Source organism: Oncorhynchus nerka, linkage group LG5 (genome assembly GCF_034236695.1).
Source record: "Oncorhynchus nerka isolate Pitt River linkage group LG5, Oner_Uvic_2.0, whole genome shotgun sequence".
In the NCBI taxonomy this organism is placed as follows: Eukaryota; Metazoa; Chordata; class Actinopteri; order Salmoniformes; family Salmonidae; genus Oncorhynchus; species Oncorhynchus nerka.
In genome coordinates, this window is record NC_088400.1 from 21,018,536 (window position 1) to 21,037,206 (window position 18,671).

Genomic DNA, 18,671 nt, shown 5'->3' on the forward strand with positions numbered 1-18,671 from the left:
TTGACATGCAACATTTTAATTTACTGGACATTTGACATGCAGCATTTTAATTTACCGGACATTTGACATGCATAATTCATATTAACAGAACATGCAAGTCGAGGATGCAATGATGTTCTGTCCTTTTTACCGAATTCTGATGTGCACTTTGAACATGTTAGAATAACTGTAGGTGGGAGGCAGGGATACAGAAGGGGACAATAAAGCATTACACGTCAGAGTGAGTTCAATGCCTAAAACTGAGGCCTTCTCAGCACAACCAGCCACACATGTTCTGACCTCACTGTATTCTCTGTCATCCTACCATATGTGTTCCCAGTTCTATAACCCAGTGTTGTAGCTGCACTTGTTTTCATTCCTCTTTTCTCATCCCACCTTTTTCATCCCACCTTCAGCAACAGCTCAAGTTCTCAGACCCTGGCGTCTCGCCCACGCCCATGTTCCCACAACAACAAGCCAAGGGCACGCCCCACCGGTGTCCGTCCCACCAATCAGACTCCTCCACTCCCTCGGCTGTGTTTCCGTGGGAACAGGACGACCAAAAGCCTTCCACCAGGGGACGACTCGATCCTCCTCCATATCTCCCTCTCCCCTCCAGCAATGTCATCAGACGAGGACAGGATGCTGGGGGTTGTGGGATGGTGGAGGACCTCGGGAGAGAGACAGACCGTACGTGTCAGTTTGTCACCTTTGTTATCACTTATTGCCAGACTCCACTCCAAGCACCTTGGTTTATCATATACTGTATGTCCCAACATCATATATTTGATACATTCTGATGTCTGGCTTCAAATCTCTCTCTAGTATTTCCAATGATCTGAGGATTTGTTTCCATTAGTAGGGCAATAATATGGGTTGTATTTGTTTCCATTAGTAGGGCAATAATAAATGGTTTGTATTTGTTTCCCTTAGTAGGGCAATAATATATGGGTTGTATTTGTTTCCATTAGTAGGGCAATAATATGGGTTGTATTTGTTTCCCTTAGTAGGGCAATAATATATGGGTTGTATTTGTTTCGCTTAGTAGAGCAATAATATATGGGTTGTATTTGTTTCGCTTAGTAGGGCAATAATATATGGGTTGTATTTGTTTCCATTAGTAGGGCAATAATATATGGGTTGTATGTGTTTCCCTTAGTAGGGCAATAATAAATGGGTTGTTTTGTTTCCATTAGTTACTAAATGGGTTGTATTTGTTTCCATTAGTAGGGCAATAATATATGGGTTGTATTTGTTTCACTTAGTAGGGCAATAATAAATGGGTTGTATTTGTTTCCATTAGTAGGGCAATACTAAATGGGTTGTATTTGTTTCCCTTAGTAGGGCAATAATATATGGGTTGTATTTGTTTCCATTAGTAGGGCAATAATATATGGGTTGTATTTGTTTCCCTTAGTAGGGCAATAATATATGGGTTGTATTTGTTTCCATTAGTAGGGCAATAATACATGGGTTGTATTTGTTTTTTGAGTGCTGGTTTGGAGCAGGAAGGATGCAGTTAAAGTTCAACCAGTAAAGACAGCTAGCTTCCTTTTGACAGCAGGAGGGCAGAGGGAGACACAGTCCAATGTTTGCTTTAGGTGTGAGTCATAGAGAGTGTGTTTAGCCTGAATACCCCCCATTGTCTTCCCTGCTGGTCGGCTGACAGCTGGCTGCAGTGATGGGCTTTGTGTCATCCTGTATGGCTCCAGACACATTGAATTACTGGCCTTTCAGTACAGACACTGCGTTCCTCAACAGAGGAGACAAGACTGCTCAAATGTACTGTGAAATTAGCTCAAAATGGATTTCACATGACTTGGAATCCATTGGAATTGTGAAACCCCAAAGTAATTTGAGAAACAGAGCTGATAGTGCATTGACAGTTGACCGACTCCCCTTAGGACATCTGTATGGATTGTCCTACTTTCACAATCACCAACAGTTGCTACAGTGGTGTTGTTGTTTTTGGCCCATCCACCACCACTGTTCAGAGAACAAAATAAACATTGTTTTTACAGCTTATTCTTTTGTTGCTACATGTACAGTCTACACACATGAGGGGTGTTTTTTTTACAGTAGTTACATAGCAAGAATAAAGTAATTTGACATTTTAATTTGCTGGGGTTGTGGGATTTGACATCAGCATTTTATTTTTGATGTTTTACATCAGCATTTTAATTATTTGACATGCAGCATTTTAATTTACCGGACATTTGACATGCAGCATTTTAATTTACCGGACCCATATGCATTTGGTCCAGTAACCTGATTAGGGCTTCCACCCACGGTGCTCTGAATGACAGAAATAAGGTTTATAATATTGTAATTCCCATGCAAGTCTGCATCTGTCCATGTTATGTACATGGCCCTTTTATTTGTATTTTTTTTTTTTTTACAGTAGTTCCATAGCAAGAATAAAGTAATTTGACGTTTTGATATACATTATGTTTTCAGTCATAACTATTGTAGAACATGAGCTTTTAAAGCATCCCCTCAGCTACTCTGTCCATCCCACCTATCTCCATTACCCACCCCTCAGCTACTCTGTCCATCTCAGCTTTGTATTTGTCCATTAGTAGGGCAATAACCCACCCTTGCTACTTGTCCATCCCACCTATCTCCATAATAAATGGTTTGCTACTTGTCCATCCCACCTATCTCCAGTAACCCACCCCTAGCTACTCTGTTGTCCCATTTCCATAACCCACCCCTCAGCTACTCTGTATCCCAATAATAGCTATCTGTCCATCTATTTGTTTCATAACCCACCCCTCAGCTAGTAGGGCATCCCACCTAATAACCCACCCCTCAGCTACTCTGTCCATCCCACCTAGGGCCATAACCCACCCCTCAGCTACTCTTTCCATCCCACCTATCTCCATATAATATGGGTTGTATTTGTTTCAAGTCAGCTACTTGTCCATCCCACCTATCTCCATAACCCACCTTCAGCTATCTGTCCATCCCACCTATCTCCATAACCCACCCCTCAGCTACTTGTCCATCCCACCTATCTCCATAACCCACCCCTCAGCTACTCTGTCCATCCCACCTATCTCAATAACCCAACCCTCAGCTACTCTGTCCATCCCACCTGTCTCCAAAACCCACCCCTCAGCTACTCTGTCCATCCCACCTATCTCCAGGAAACCAAAACTCAGCTACTCTGTCCATCCCACCTATCTCCATAACCCACCCCTCAGCTACTCAGTCCATCCCACCTATCTCCATAGGACCCCTCAGCTACTCTCAGTCCATCCCACCTATCTCCATAACCCACCCTCAGCTACTCAGTCCATCCCACCTATCTCCATAACCCACCCTCAGCTACTCTCAGTCCATTCCACCTGTCTCCATAACCCACCCTCAGCTACTCTGTCCATCCCACCTATTTGTCCGTAACCCACCCCTCAGCTACTCTGTCCATCCCACCTATCTCCATAACCCACCCCTCAGCTACTCAGTCATCCCACCTATCTCCATAACCCACCCCTCAGCTACTCTGTCCATCCCACCTGGATCTCCATGCTACTCTGTCCATCCCACCTATCTCCATAACCCACCCTTGCTACTCTGTCCATCCCACCTATCTCCATAAACCCCTCAGCTACTCTGTCCATCCCACCTGATCTCCATAACCCACCCTCAGCTACTTGTCCATCCCACCTATCTCCATAACCCACCTCAGCTACTTGTCCATCCCACCTATCTCCATAACCCACCCCTCAGCTACTCTGTCCATCCCACCTATCTCCATAACCACCCCTCAGCTACTCTGTCCATCCCACCTATCTCCATAACCCACCCCTCAGCTACTCTGTCCATCCCACCTATCTCCATAACCCACCCCTCAGCTACTCTGTCCATCACCTATCTCCATAACCCACCCCTCAGCTACTCTCAGTCCATCCCACCTATCTCCAGAACCCAAAAGCTAATCTGTCCATCCCACCTATCTCCATAACCCACCCTCAGCTACTCAGTCCATCCCACCTATCTCCATAACCCACCCCTCAGCTACTTTTTCCATCCCACCTATTCCATAAAGAATCAGCTACCATCCCACCTGACATCTCCATAACCCACCCCTCATTTCCATAACTCCACCCCTCAGCTACTCTGTCCATCCCACCTATCTCCATAACCCACCCCTCAGCTACTCTGTCCATCCATATCTCCATAACCACCCCTCAGCTACTCTGTCCATAACCTATCTCCATAACCCACCCCTCAGCTACTCTGTCCATCCCACCTATCTCCATAACCCACCCCTCAGCTACTCTGTCCATCCCACCTATCTCCATAACCCACCCCTCAGCTACTCTGTCCATCCCACCTATCTCCATAACCCACCCTCAGCTACTCTGTCCATCCCACCTATCTCCATAACCCACCCTCAGCTACTCAGTCCATCCCACCTATCTCCATAACCCACCCCATCCCACCTATCAGCTACTCTGTCCATCCCACCTATCTCCATAACCCACCCTCAGCTACTCTGTCCATCCCACCTATCTCCATAACCCACCCCTCAGCTACTCTGTCCATCCCACCTATCTCCATAACCCACCCCTCAGCTACTCTGTCCATCCCACCTATCTCCATAACCCACCCCCTCAGCTACTCTGTCCATCCCACCTATCTCCATAACCCACCCCCAGCTACTCTGTCCATCCCACCTATCTCCATAACCCACCCTCAGCTACTCTGTCCATCCCACCTATCTCCATAACCCACCCCTCAGCTACTCTGTCCATCCCACCTATCTCCATAACCCACCCCTCAGCTACTCTGTCCATCCCACCTATCTCCATAACCCACCCCTCAGCTACTCTGTCCATCCCACCTATCTCCGTAAACCCAACCCTCAGCTACTCTGTCCATCCCACCTGTCTCCGTAAACCCACCCCTCAGCTACTCTGTCCATCCCACCTATCTCCATAAACCCAAAACTCAGCTACTCTGTCCATCCCACCTATCTCCATAACCCACCCCTCAGCTACTCTGTCCATCCCACCTATCTCCATAACCCCCCTCAGCTACTCTGTCCATCCCACCTATCTCCATAACCCACCCCTCAGCTACTCAGTCCATCCCACCTATCTCCATAACCCACCCCTCAGCTACTCTCAGTCCATTCCACCTATCTCCATAACCCACCCCTCAGCTACTCTGTCCATCCCACCTATCTCCGTAAACCCACCCCTCAGCTACTCTATCTCCATAACCCACCCCTCAGTCCATCCATTCCCTATCTCCATAACCCACCCTCAGCTACTCTGTCCATCCCACCTATCTCCATAACCCACCCCTCAGCTACTCTCTGTCCATCCCACCTATCTCCATAACCCACCCTCAGCTACTCTGTCCATCCCACCTATCTCCATAACCCAACCCTCAGCTACTCTGTCCATCCCACCTGTCTCCATAACCCCACCCCTCAGCTACTCTGTCCATCCCACCTATCTCCATAACCCACCCTCAGCTACTCTGTCCATCCCACCTATCTCCATAACCCACCCTCAGCTACTCTGTCCATCCATTCACCTATCTCCATAACCCACCCCTCAGCTACTCTGTCCATCCCACCTATCTCCATAACCCACCCCTCAGCTACTCTGTCCATCCCACCTATCTCCATAACCCACCCTCAGCTACTCTGTCCATCCCACCTATCTCCATAACCCACCCCTCAGCTACTCTCAGTCCATCCCACCTATCTCCATAACCCACCCCTCAGCTACTCTGTCCATCCCACCTATCTCCATAACCCACCCCTCAGCTACTCTGTCCATCCCACCTATCTCCATAACCCACCCCTCAGCTACTCTGTCCATCCCACCTATCTCCATAACCCACCCCTCAGCTACTCTGTCCATCCCACCTATCTCCATAACCCACCCCTCAGCTACTCTGTCCATCCCACCTATCTCCATAACCCACCCCTCAGCTACTCTGTCCATCCCACCTATCTCCATAACCCACCCCTCAGCTACTCTGTCCATCCCACCTATCTCCATAACCCACCCCTCAGCTACTCTGTCCATCCCACCTATCTCCATAACCCACCCCTCAGCTACTCTGTCCATCCCACCTATCTCCATAACCCACCCCTCAGCTACTCTGTCCATCCCACCTATCTCCATAACCCACCCTCAGCTACTCTGTCCATCCCACCTATCTCCATAACCCACCCCTCAGCTACTCTGTCCATCCCACCTATCTCCATAACCCACCCCTCAGCTACTCTGTCCATCCCACCTATCTCCGTAAACCCACCCCTCAGCTACTCTGTCCATCCCACCTATCTCCATAACCCACCCCTCAGCTACTCTGTCCATCCCACCTATCTCCATAACCCACCCCTCAGCTACTCTCAGTCCATCCCACCTATCTCCATAACCCACCCCTCAGCTACTCTGTCCATCCCACCTATCTCCATAACCCACCCCTCAGCTACTCTCAGTCCATCCCACCTATCTCCATAACCCACTCCTCAGCTACTCTGTCCATCCCACCTATCTCCGTAAACCCACCCCTCAGCTACTCTCAGTCCATCCCACCTATCTCCATAACCCACTCCTCAGCTACTCTGTCCATCCCACCTATCTCCATAACCACCCCTCAGCTACTCTGTCCATCCCACCTATCTCCATAACCCACCCCTCAGCTACTCAGTCCATCCCACCTATCTCCATAACCCACCCCTCAGCTACTCTGTCCATCCCACCTATCTCCATAACCCACCCCTCAGCTACTCTCAGTCCATCCCACCTATCTCCATAACCCACCCCTCAGCTACTCTGTCCATCCCACCTATCTCCATAACCCACCCTCAGCTACTCTGTCCATCCCACCTATCTCCATAACCCACCCCTCAGCTACTCTGTCCATCCCACCTATCTCCATAACCCACCCTCAGCTACTCTGTCCATCCCACCTATCTCCATAACCCACCCCTCAGCTACTCTGTCCATCCCACCTATCTCCATAACCCACCCCTCAGCTACTCTGTCCATCCCACCTATCTCCATAACCCACCCCTCAGCTACTCAGTCCATCCCACCTATCTCCATAACCCACCCCTCAGCTACTCAGTCCATCCCACCTATCTCCATAACCCACCCCTCAGCTACTCTGTCCATCCCACCTATCTCCATAACCCACCCCTCAGCTACTCTGTCCATCCCACCTATCTCCATAACCCACCCCTCAGCTACTCTGTCCATCCCACCTATCTCCATAACCCACCCTCAGCTACTCTGTCCATCCCACCTATCTCCATAACCCACCCTCAGCTACTCTGTCCATCCCACCTATCTCCATAACCCACCCTACTCTGTCAGCTACTCTGTCCATCCCACCTATCTCCATAACCCACCCTCAGCTACTCTGTCCATCCCACCTATCTCCATAACCCACCCCTCAGCTACTCTGTCCATCCCACCTATCTCCATAACCCACCCCTCAGCTACTCTGTCCATCCCACCTATCTCCATAACCCACCCCTCAGCTACTCAGTCCATCCCACCTATCTCCATAACCCACCCCTCAGCTCCCACCCCACCTATCTCCATAACCCACCCCTCAGCTACAGCTACTCTGTCCATCCCACCCCTCAGCTATCCATCCCACCTAAACCCAACCCACAGCTACTCTGTCCATCCCACCTGTCTCCATAACCCACCCCTCAGCTACTCTGTCCATCCCACCTATCTCCATAAACCCACCCCTCAGCTACTCTGTCCATCCCACCTATCTCCATAACCCACCCCTCAGCTACTCTCCAGTCCATTCCACCTATCTCCATAACCCACCCCCAGCTACTCTGTCCATCCCACCTATCTCCATAACCCACCCCTCAGCTACTCTGTCCATCCCACCTATCTCCATAACCCACCCCTCAGCTACTCTGTCCATCCCACCTATCTCCATAACCCACCCCTCAGCTACTCTGTCCATCCCACCTATCTCCATAACCCACCCTCAGCTACTCTGTCCATCCCACCTATCTCCATAACCCACCCCTCAGCTACTCTGTCCATCCCACCTATCTCCATAACCCACCCCTCAGCTACTCTGTCCATCCCACCTATCTCCATAACCCACCCCTCAGCTACTCTGTCCATCCCACCTATCTCCATAACCCACCCCTCAGCTACTCTGTCCATCCCACCTATCCATCCCACCTATCTCCATAACCCACCCCCAGCTACTCTGTCCATCCCACCTATCTCCATAACCCACCCCTCAGCTACTCTGTCCATCCCACCTATCTCCATAACCCACCCTCAGCTACTCTGTCCATCCCACCTATCTCCATAACCCACCCTCAGCTACTCTCAGTCCATCCCACCTATCTCCATAACCCACCCTCAGCTACTCTGTCCATCCCACCTATCTCCATAACCCACCCTCAGCTACTCTGTCCATCCCACCTATCTCCATAACCCACCCCTCAGCTACTCTGTCCATCCCACCTATCTCCATAACCCACCCCTCAGCTACTCTGTCCATCCCACCTATCTCCATAACCCACCCCTCAGCTACTCTGTCCATCCCACCTATCTCCATAACCCACCCTCAGCTACTCTCAGTCCATCCCACCTATCTCCATAACCCACCCCTCAGCTACTCTGTCCATCCCACCTATCTCCGTAAACCCACCCCTCAGCTACTCTCAGTCCATCCCACCTATCTCCATAACCCACCCCTCAGCTACTCTGTCCATCCCACCTATCTCCAAACCCACCCCTCAGCTACTCTGTCCATCCCACCTCCATAACCCACCCCTCTCCTGTCCATAAACCCACCCCCCTCAGCTACTCTGTCCATCCCACCTATCTCCATAACCCACCTCAGCTACTCTGTCCATCCCACCTATCTCCATAACCCACCCCTCAGCTACTCTGTCCATCCCACCTATCTCCATAACCCACCCTCAGCTACTCTGTCCATCCCACCTATCTCCATAACCCACCCTCAGCTACTCTCAGTCCATCCCACCTATCTCCATAACCCACCCCTCAGCTACTCTGTCCATCCCACCTATCTCCATAACCCACCCCTCAGCTACTCTCAGTCCATCCACCTAAACCCACCCCTCAGCTACTCTGTCCATCCTCCACCCACCCCTCAGCTCTCCCATCCCAATCTCCATAACCCCCATCAGCTACTCTCTGTCCATCCCTATCACCCCTCAACCCACCTATATCTCCGTCCCACCTATCTCCATAACCCAAACCCATCTCCACCCACCCCTCAGCTACTCTGTCCATCCCACCTATCTCAGTCCATCCCACCTATCTCCATAACCCACCCCTCAGCTACTCTGTCCATCCCACCTATCTCCATAACCCACCCCTCAGCTACTCTGTCCATCCCACCTATCTCCATAACCCCCCTCAACCCCATCAGCTACTCTCTGTCCATCCCACCTATCTCCATAACCCACCCCTCAGCTACTCAGTCCATCCCACCTATCTCCATAACCCACCCCTCAGCTACTCAGTCCATCCCACCTATCTCCATAACCCACCCCTCAGCTACTCTGTCCATCCCACCTGTCTCTATAAACCTGCCCTCTTCTGATTTCCGTGGAACATATTTGTTTCCAACTGTGCTGTTTCACATAAATTCTGAACCGGTTTAATCGCATAGTATCTACAACTTGTAAGTTAAAGATAAATATTTTTACTAATAGTATTGTTATATTGTTGATCAATTGACTATTGCTATTTGTAGGATTCATTTTAAATAAATGTTTGTTTTTGTTTGTTGCTTTTCTTGAACCTGTGAACAAGCTACATGGGGCAATACCAGAATAAGTCATCTATTGATGCTGTCTCTATGGTAGAACATCTGCAGAGCTGAGATAGTTACAGTGGCTGGTGAAAGTATTCACCCCTTTTGGCATGTTTCCTATTTTGTTGTCTTACAACCTGGAATTCAAATGGATTTTTGGGGGGTTTGTATAATTTGATTTACACAACATGCCAACCACTTTGAAGGTGGAAAATATTTTTGATTGTGAAACAAACAAGAAATAAGACAAAAAACCTAACTTGAGCGTGCATAAGTATTCACCCCCCCAAAGTCAATACTTTGTAGAGCCACCTTTTGCAGCAATTACAGCTGCCAGTTTGTCACATCTAGCCACAGGGATTTTTGCCCATTCTTCAAGGCAAAACTGCTCCAGCTCCTTCAAGTAGGATGGGTTCCGCTGGTGTACAGCAATCTGTAAGTCATACCACAGATTCTCAACTGGATTGAGGTCTGGGCTTTGACTAGGCCATTCCAAGACATTTAAATGTTTCCCCTTAAACCATTCGAGTGTTGCTTTAGCAGTATGCTTAGGGTCATTGTCCTGCTGGAAGGTGGACCTCCGTCCCAGTCTCAAATCTCTTGAAGACTGAAACAGGTTTCCCTCAAGAATTTCCCTGTATTTAGCGCCATCCATCGTTCCTTCAATTCTGACCAGTTTCCCAGTCCCTGCCGTTGAAAAACATCCCCACAGCATGATGCTGCCACCACCATGCTTCACTGTGTTCACTGTGAGATGATGTTCTCGGGTTGATGAGAGGTGTTGGGTTTGCACCAGACAGGGTTTTCCTTGATGGGCAAAAAGCTCAATTTTAGTCTCATCTGACCAGAGTACCTTCTTCCGTATGTTTGGGGAGTCTCCCACATGCCTTTTGGCGAACACCAAACATGTTTGCTTATTTTTTTCTGGCCACTCTTCCGTAAAGCCCAGCTCCGTGGAGTGTACGGCTTAAGGTGGTCCTATGGACAGATACTCCAATCTCCGCTCTGAAGCCTTGCAGCTCATTCAGTATTATCTTTGGTCTCTTTGTTGTCTTTCTGATTAATGCCCTCCTTGCCTGGTGTCGTGGAAAATTGCAAGATTATGTTTAATGCTTGTATTACATTATAATAGTTGTTACATTCGACAGAATAGAGTATTATGTGTGCGTGTTCCACTGAGGATGGCCTCTATGAGATAGCACTGACAGAGGAGATTTACGGTGTCTTTGGGTAATAAAGCCTAAAGAGCATTCCAGATAACATGAGCTAATGGTTCTGTTCTATGCCGAATCAGGGAGAAACGGTTCCCTTCTGGAGTCAGGTGGCCAGACACTGGTCTTTACAATGAGAGCTGTTGACACAGCAGTAACTGTCTGCTGTGTTTTATAGATATCTTTCATACAAATCTTAACCTTTGTGAACTGTTCCTAAAATCTGTGGTTCGTCAGTGTAAGTTGAGAGGGGTGTATCTTGGCTATTAAAGACCTTTATACTTTTCTGTTGGTACTTTCCAATGGTTCATTAGAGATGACACATCATTGAAAGTCAAAAAGGCTATTGCAAAGCTCTTATTAAAAAAAGATGTAGTTTAAGTGTAACTCTGACTGGTGTGTAGTTTGTAACTCTCCTCATTTGGTAAAGCAGAAAAATGCCACGACACTGGTCCATTCATTTTGGTGGGCGGCTCTCTCTTGGCAGGTTTGTTGTGGTGCCATATTCTTTCCATTTTTTTATTTAAATAATGGATTTAATGGTACTCTGTCGGATGTTCAAAGTTTCTTATTGTTTTATAACCCAACCCTGATCTGTTGGAGAGCTCCTTGGTCTTCATGGTGCCGCTTTCTTGGTGGTGACCCTTGATTAGTGGTGTTGCAGACTCTGGGGCCTTTCAAAACAGGTGTATATTTACTGAGATCATGTGACACTTAGATTGCACACAGGTGGACTTTATTTAACTAATTATGTGACTGCTGAAGGTAATTGGTTGGACCAGATCTTATTTAGGGGCTTCATAGCAAAGAGGGTGAATACATATGCACGCACCACTTTTCTGTTTTTGATTTTTTTATAATTTTTTAAAACAAATACATTTTTCCATTTCACTTGACCAATTTGGACTATTTTGTGTATGTCCATTACATGAAATCCAAATAAAAATCCATTTAAATTACAGGTTGTAATTCAACAAAATAGGAAAAACGCCAAGGGGGTTGAATATTTGAATATTTTTGCAAGGTACTGAATATGCCCCATATACATAACATTATGTTTGTGGCAAGAATTTAGTACAATAGTTTTTATTTATTTAACTAGGCAAGTCAGTTAAGAACAAATTCTTATTTACAATGAAGGCCAAACCCAGACGACGCTGGGCCAATTGTGCGCCACCCTATGGGACTTCCAATCACGACCAGATGTGTTGCAGCCTGGATCTGAACTGGAGCCCCCAGTTTAAATTGAAAACAAGTTTTGATTCAAGTGTTGTTTTGCGTATCATTTCATAAACCATGTGCCACGGAATCGGCACATCTCAAATCTCTTCTCAACTATTTTGCAACCTGTATGGCGCAGTGGTCAACATTTTGGCCCTCAAGTAAAACTGATATATTTTTTTTATTGAGATTAATGTTTTTTTGTTGACAATGTTGGTGTTTAATAAAGGGCAGACAAACAAGTTCTTTATCTTCTTCCACTTGCCTCCTCCATTTTTGCGGTAATGCTGTAATCAGTTGGTTGTGATTTTGGATAGACCAGACAGCTACCGTGCTAATCAATGTGTTAGTCGTTCTGACAATCCATCTGAAAGCTATCTGATAAATCAGTCACTTCCCTGTTTACATTCTCAACATATAACAACATCCACAACGTATCTACCACGAATCACTAACACTCTCGCTCAAATACATGTCATTAAATTCAAGACCCTTTTAGAAAGAACTTACCAAAGCAAACAGGGAACATGTTCTCTCCTATCCCTGCTCCCCTCTCCCAATATGATATTAAACATGTCTCTCTCTCCCACTCTCTCTCTCTCTCTCTCCCCCCATCTCTTCCAGTGTCCAGGTGTGTAGCCGAGCTGCAGGGGCGTATGCGTGGCCTACAAGGGGAGATGAAGGCTGAGTGTGAGCGGTTCAGACAGTCCCAGGATGCTCTAGCCAACGCCAGGAGAGACCTGACCACCAGAGAACAGAGTCTACAGAGGATGAACTGAGCCTCGCTCACATGCGCATCTCACAGGGGAGTGATCGGGTATGGATGCACACACACTGTATGAAACACACAGCGGGAGTGACTGCCAAACACAGACACGAGTGTGACGGCAAGGTAGAGGGACACAGTCACATCTATCACACATTCAGTTATACTGTGTGTCTCCTCTCCAGGCCCAGTCGTTGGAGCAGCGTGTGAAGCAGCTGCAGGAGGAACTGAAGTGTCAGAGACAGAACACAGCCGCCTGCAGCACCAGCAACGCACCAGAGACCTGGACAACCAACACCAGAGGGTGAGGAGGGGGTGGGTGTGTCTGAGGGTTGCATGCACCCCTCCACTGTGCGTTAGATGATCTGGAGAAGGACAACCAAAGGGTGTGGGTGGGGGGGATGTCTTATATCTCCATGTAGCTACACACCCAGGTGTGATGGTGTGTAAGGTGATCTGCGCACTTACAAGCCTGTTCCCAACAATGCAGAGTTTAAAAAGTAAGACAAATATGTTCAATAAAGACAGTGCATTCAAAGTATTCAGACCCATTCCCTTTTCCCACTTTTTAAAAATGTTACAGCCTTATTCTAAATGTTTTCCCTCATCAATCTACACACAATACCCCATAATGACAAAGCAAAACAGGTTTTTAGACAGATTAGCAAATGTATTAACAATAAAAAAACAGAAATACTTAAATTCAGACCCTTTGCTATGAGACTTGAAATTGAGATCGGATACATCCTGTTTTCATTGATCATCCTTGAGATGTTTCTACAACTTGATTGGATTCCACCTGTAGTAAATTAAATTGGTTGAACATGATTTGGAAAGGCACACACCTCTCTATATAAGGTCCCACAGTTGACAGTGCATGTCAGAGCAAAACCAAGCCATGAGGTCAAAGGAATTGTCTATAGAGCTCCGAGACAGGATGGTGTCGAGGCACAGATCTGGGGAAGGGCACCAAAACATTTCTGTAGCATTGAAGACCCCCAAGAACACATTGTCCTCCATCATTCTTAAATGGAAGAAGTTTGGAACCACCAAGACTCTTCCTAGAGCTGGCCGCCCAGCCAAACTGAGCAATCAGGAGAGAAGGGCCTTGGTCAGGGAGGTGACCAAGAACCCGTGGTCACTCTGACAGAGCTCCAGAGTTCCTCTGTGGAGATGGAAGATCCTTCCAGAAGGACAACCATCTCTGCAGCACTCCACCAATCAGGCCTTTACGGTAGAGTGGCCAGACAGAAGCCATTCCTCAGTAAAAGGTACATGACAGCCAGCTTGGAGTTTGCCAAAAGGCATCTAAAGACCTTCAGACCATGAGAAACAAGATTCTCTGGTCTGATGAAACCAAGATTCAACCATTTGGCATGAATGCCAAGTGTCATGTCTGGAGGAAACCTGACACCATCCCTACGCTGAAGCGTAGTGGTGGCAGCATCATGCTGTGGGCATGTTTTTCAGCGGCAGGGACTGGGAGACTAGTTAGGATCGAGGGAAAGATGAACGGAGCAAAGTATAGAGAGATCCTTGATGAAAACCTGCTGGGGCGAAGGTTCACCTTCCAACAGGACAACGACCCTAAGCACACAGCCAAGGCAATGCAGGAGTGGCTTCGGGACAAGTCTCTGAATGACCATCTCTGGAGAGACCTGAAAATAGCTGTGCAGCGATGCTCCCCAACCAACCTGACAGAGCTTGAGAGGATCTGCATAGAAGGATGGGAGAAACTCTCCAAATACAGGTGTGCCAAACTTGTTGTGTCATACCCAACAAGACTCGAAGCAGCCAAAGGTGCTTCAACAAAGTACTGAGTAAAGGGTCTGAATGATTATGTAAATGTGATATTTCATTTTTTTCTCTTTAATGAATTTGCTCCAATGTAATAACTTTTTATTTTTATTTGATTTTTTAAGGTGTCATTTTTGGGTATTGTGTGTAGATTGATGATGGGAAACAATATATATAATCCATTTTAGAATAAGGCTGTAAAGTAAAAAAAAAATGTGGGAAAAGGTCTGAATACTTTCAAACACACTGTATCTAATCTAGTTCAATCTGATAAGGCATTCATTGGTTTCATCCCAAATGGCACCCTATTCCCCTTATAGTGCACTACTTTTGACCAGGACCCATAGATGGGGAATAGGATGCCATTTGGGAAGCGTCCATTCTCTTCCTTTCTCTCCAATAGACACTGAACACAATAGAGCTACAGTACATATGGTTTTGCTAGCTGCCTCAAATCAGATTGACATCATGTTTAATTACTGATAAGCTTTTTAATATGCTTTCACGTTGCTTTTAAAGTGGCCACTTTGAGAGTTAAACGTACCAAGCTGGAAGGTCTGTGACTTCAGGGCTTTGTGTTTACAGCATGGAGATGAACAGGGAATAGTTGCTTTAAGACCAGTGCATGCGAAAACAATGACATTGCACAATTTGTAGGGGATTTCATCTGTTGTTTTTATTCATGGTATGGAAGTGTATCCAAATGTTTGAATGTGTTACCTCATGTAAGCAAAAAAGATTTGATCATGTTTAATATGTATCTGATGGGTTTGATAGTTTCCCCTTCTGTCTCTGCTGTGTAGGTAACTGCATGTGGCGTGGCTGATTCATCAGACGGATGTTTACGACAGGACCTGTCCTTTAGATAGAGAGGGAGATAGAGACCCTGTTTGTTGCTTTCCCGTGTCTACTCCCCTCCCACCCTTCCCTTTTCTCAAGACTCCCTTTATCAACTTCCTTTTATATGTGATCTTCTCATAGTCCTCCCCGGTCCCCACCTTTTCCTTAGTGAGTACTTCCTTCCTGTCTCTCTACCAGCTGACCCCTCAGAAGCAGGCGTTGGAGAGGGGTACAGACGCTTTGAAAGAGAAAGTCAAATGGACTGAGGGTGAACTGAAGGAGAGCCAGAAGAAAGAGGCCCAAACACAAACCAAACTAACGGTATACACATACAATTATGAGCTACAGACGGACAGACTCTTGTGTCCTTGGTCTGGACATGTCAATCTAATATGCATGAACTAGGCTGTGGTCACATTATGAAGTCACTGAATCCTTTAGTCCATAGGTTTTTGCTATAGAATTGTCTGCTGTTATATAAAGAATAGGTTGGTTATTAAACGTTTATGTAGTTGATATTGCATAGTTATTACATAGTTATTGACTTCATGAATATGTGCTGTTTCTCTCCTGTTGCTGTCCTATAGGAGTCACTGTGTGAGAGGGAGGGGCTGAATGTAACACTGGAGCAGAACAGGAGGAGAGAGACAGGACTGGAGGAGGAGGTGAAGAAGCTGGCTGAGGAGCTGGCAGAGGCCCTCAGATGCATCAAAGAACTAGAAGGTGAGGAGGCGGGAGGAAAGAGGACTGTTGTTGATAATGGGTTGTTTATCCTTTATGACTAGAGACGATAGACAGTGCTGTTGTCTGTTCAATGTTAGGAAATTTGAACAGGACGTGTTTGACTTAACAAAAGAGTGACATCATTCCTACACCAAACTGTTGTCACTCATTTCCTTTGAGCTGCACAAGTTGTTATTCTTGTTACTGCTGCCACCTGTTGACTTTCAGCGGTATTACACCCGGCTATTTGGTTGATTATCCAAATGATTAACATTTTGTTGAATTAACAGGGCAGTTTGAATGATAATAAGTCATTTTGTTGATCATTTCTTCTTTCTCTTGTTTGTTTCCCTATTCCTCTTTCCAGACCAGAAGACGGTCCAACCCACTGCTGCTCCAATGGCTCCAGTCCCGTTTAGCCCTGCCGGTCAGAGCTTTGCCCCGGTCTCACAACCACGACATGGCCACACCACCCCACGCACACCCTCGGCTCAGACCAACAGACCTGCTAGAGGGGAACAAGCGAGGGAGGAGCGAGAGGAGAGAGGGAACGAGGGACAGAGAGCAAAGTACCCCACAGAGCGAGAGCCTGGCGAGGGCATTGACTCGGACCACATCACTCCGTTTGGATCCACAGACTCTGACAAAACAAAGAGGGCAGGAGAAAGGGGGAAAGGGGAGGAGAGGAAACGAGAGAATGAGAGACAAGATGAGGTAGAGTCGGTAGTAGATGGCTGCATCCCTGAAAAGGATGCTTCCACCAAGGACAAAAACTCACTCAGCACACAGAGCTCTCTTTCTGACACAGACCACAGTCCCCACCACACCAGCTCCGCTGGCTCCGACACAGACTACGAGAGCGAGACCCTGTCCAGCCACTCCAAACCCCGAGCCCAGACCACCGGGGCTGAGGGAGACCTACAGAGGGAGAACAGAGAGCTGCGTTCAGAGCTGCAGGATGTTAAGGATGAGTTACAAAGGAGACTGGAGGATCTGGAGACCCAGCGCAGAGCGGAGGCCGAGGCCAGGACCAGGCTCAAGCAGCTCAGCCGCAAACACGCCTCTCAGGCTGAGACCTCCAGAGAGAAGGAGAGGAGGGGGGAGTTAGAGGAGAGAGCAGAGACGGGAGGTTGAAGGAGGCACTGGCTGAACTTGAGATAAAGGTCAGGAGAGATGGAGAGGACAGGGAGAGGGGGGAAAAAGAGAAGGAGGAAAGGAAAGAGAGGGAGAGAGAGGACAGGGAGAGGGGGAGAGGACAGGGAGAGGGGGAGAGGACAGGGAGAGGGGAGAGAGGACAGGGAGAGGGGGAGAGAGAGAAGGAGGAAAGGAAAGAGAGGGAGAGAGAGGACAGCGAGAGGGGGAGAGGGGGAGAGGACATGGAGAGGGGGAGAGGGCGAGAGGACAGGGAGAGTGGGGGAGAGGGGAGAGGACAGGGAGAGTGGGGAGAGGGAGAAGGAGGAAAGGAAAGAGAGGGAGAGAGAGGACAGGAAGAGGGGTGAGAGGACAGGGAGAGGGGGAGAGGGAGAAGGAGGAAAGGAAAGAGAGGGAGAGAGAGGACAAGGAGAGGGGTGAGAGGACAGGGAGAGGGGGAGAGGACAGGGAGAGGGGGGAGAGGACAGGGAGAGGGGAGAGAGAGAAGGAGGAAAGGAAAGAGAGGGAGAGAGAGGACAGGGAGTCTGAAAGCATGCTGCTGAACCTCCCGCTAAAAAAGCAGCTGGCTGAGTTGAAGACAAAGCTCTTGATAGAACAGGAGGAGAGAGAAAGTGAAAAGGAGGAGGAGAGGAAGAGATTGAAAAACAAAGGGGTCGAAGGAACGATTGAACTTACTGTGAAGCTGGAAGAGCTCCAGGCAGAGTTGAAGGAACTGAAGAACCGTGGACGTCTTGAAGTGAAGAACATGGTAGATAAAAACACCTCTCTGACATATCTCACCCTGCACCATGACATCATCTCTAACTCCAACAACAACACTGTTGTCCCTGACTACAAGCTACTACCATCTCCAGACCAGCACCATCTCTTGTGTGAGAATCCCAACCCACAGAACACTGTTGTCTCCCAGGCAACAGCAACAACAGCTGATCTGATCCAGGAATATGGAACTCTGACCAAAGCTCCAGATCTCTCCAGACCTATTATTGAGAGAGAGACCATTGTGGAGGCCCAGAGTGTCACCCTCAGACCAGGCTGAAATCACCATGGAGCTCCAGAGTAGAGGCCTCTCTGCCTCAGAGCTAGCCCAGGAGGTGGAGCATCTGTAGAGATGAACTGGCCTTGCTCAGAGAGGAGAAGGAGAGACTGGAGGAAGAGAGACAGAAGGAGGGCAG

General features: G+C 47.8%; 1 protein-coding gene across 1 annotated transcript; it reads left to right on the top strand.

The window, feature by feature from the left end:
* Positions 1-401: 401 nt before the first annotated feature.
* LOC115129212 (protein starmaker-like) lies at positions 402-17,574 on the top strand. Its single transcript, XM_065018450.1, has 6 exons — positions 402-669; positions 12,843-13,035; positions 13,170-13,288; positions 15,585-15,942; positions 16,209-16,344; positions 16,712-17,574. The coding sequence occupies exon 6, from the start codon at positions 16,744-16,746 to the stop codon at positions 17,476-17,478; it is 735 nt and encodes a 244-aa protein (XP_064874522.1). The 5' UTR covers positions 402-669; positions 12,843-13,035; positions 13,170-13,288; positions 15,585-15,942; positions 16,209-16,344; positions 16,712-16,743; the 3' UTR covers positions 17,479-17,574.
* Positions 17,575-18,671: the final 1,097 nt, after the last annotated feature.

Coding starts and splice junctions, on each gene's coding strand:
- LOC115129212 (XM_065018450.1), top strand. CDS start 16,744: ATGGCTCCAGTCCCGTTTAGCCCTGCCGGTCAGAGCTTTGCCCCGGTC.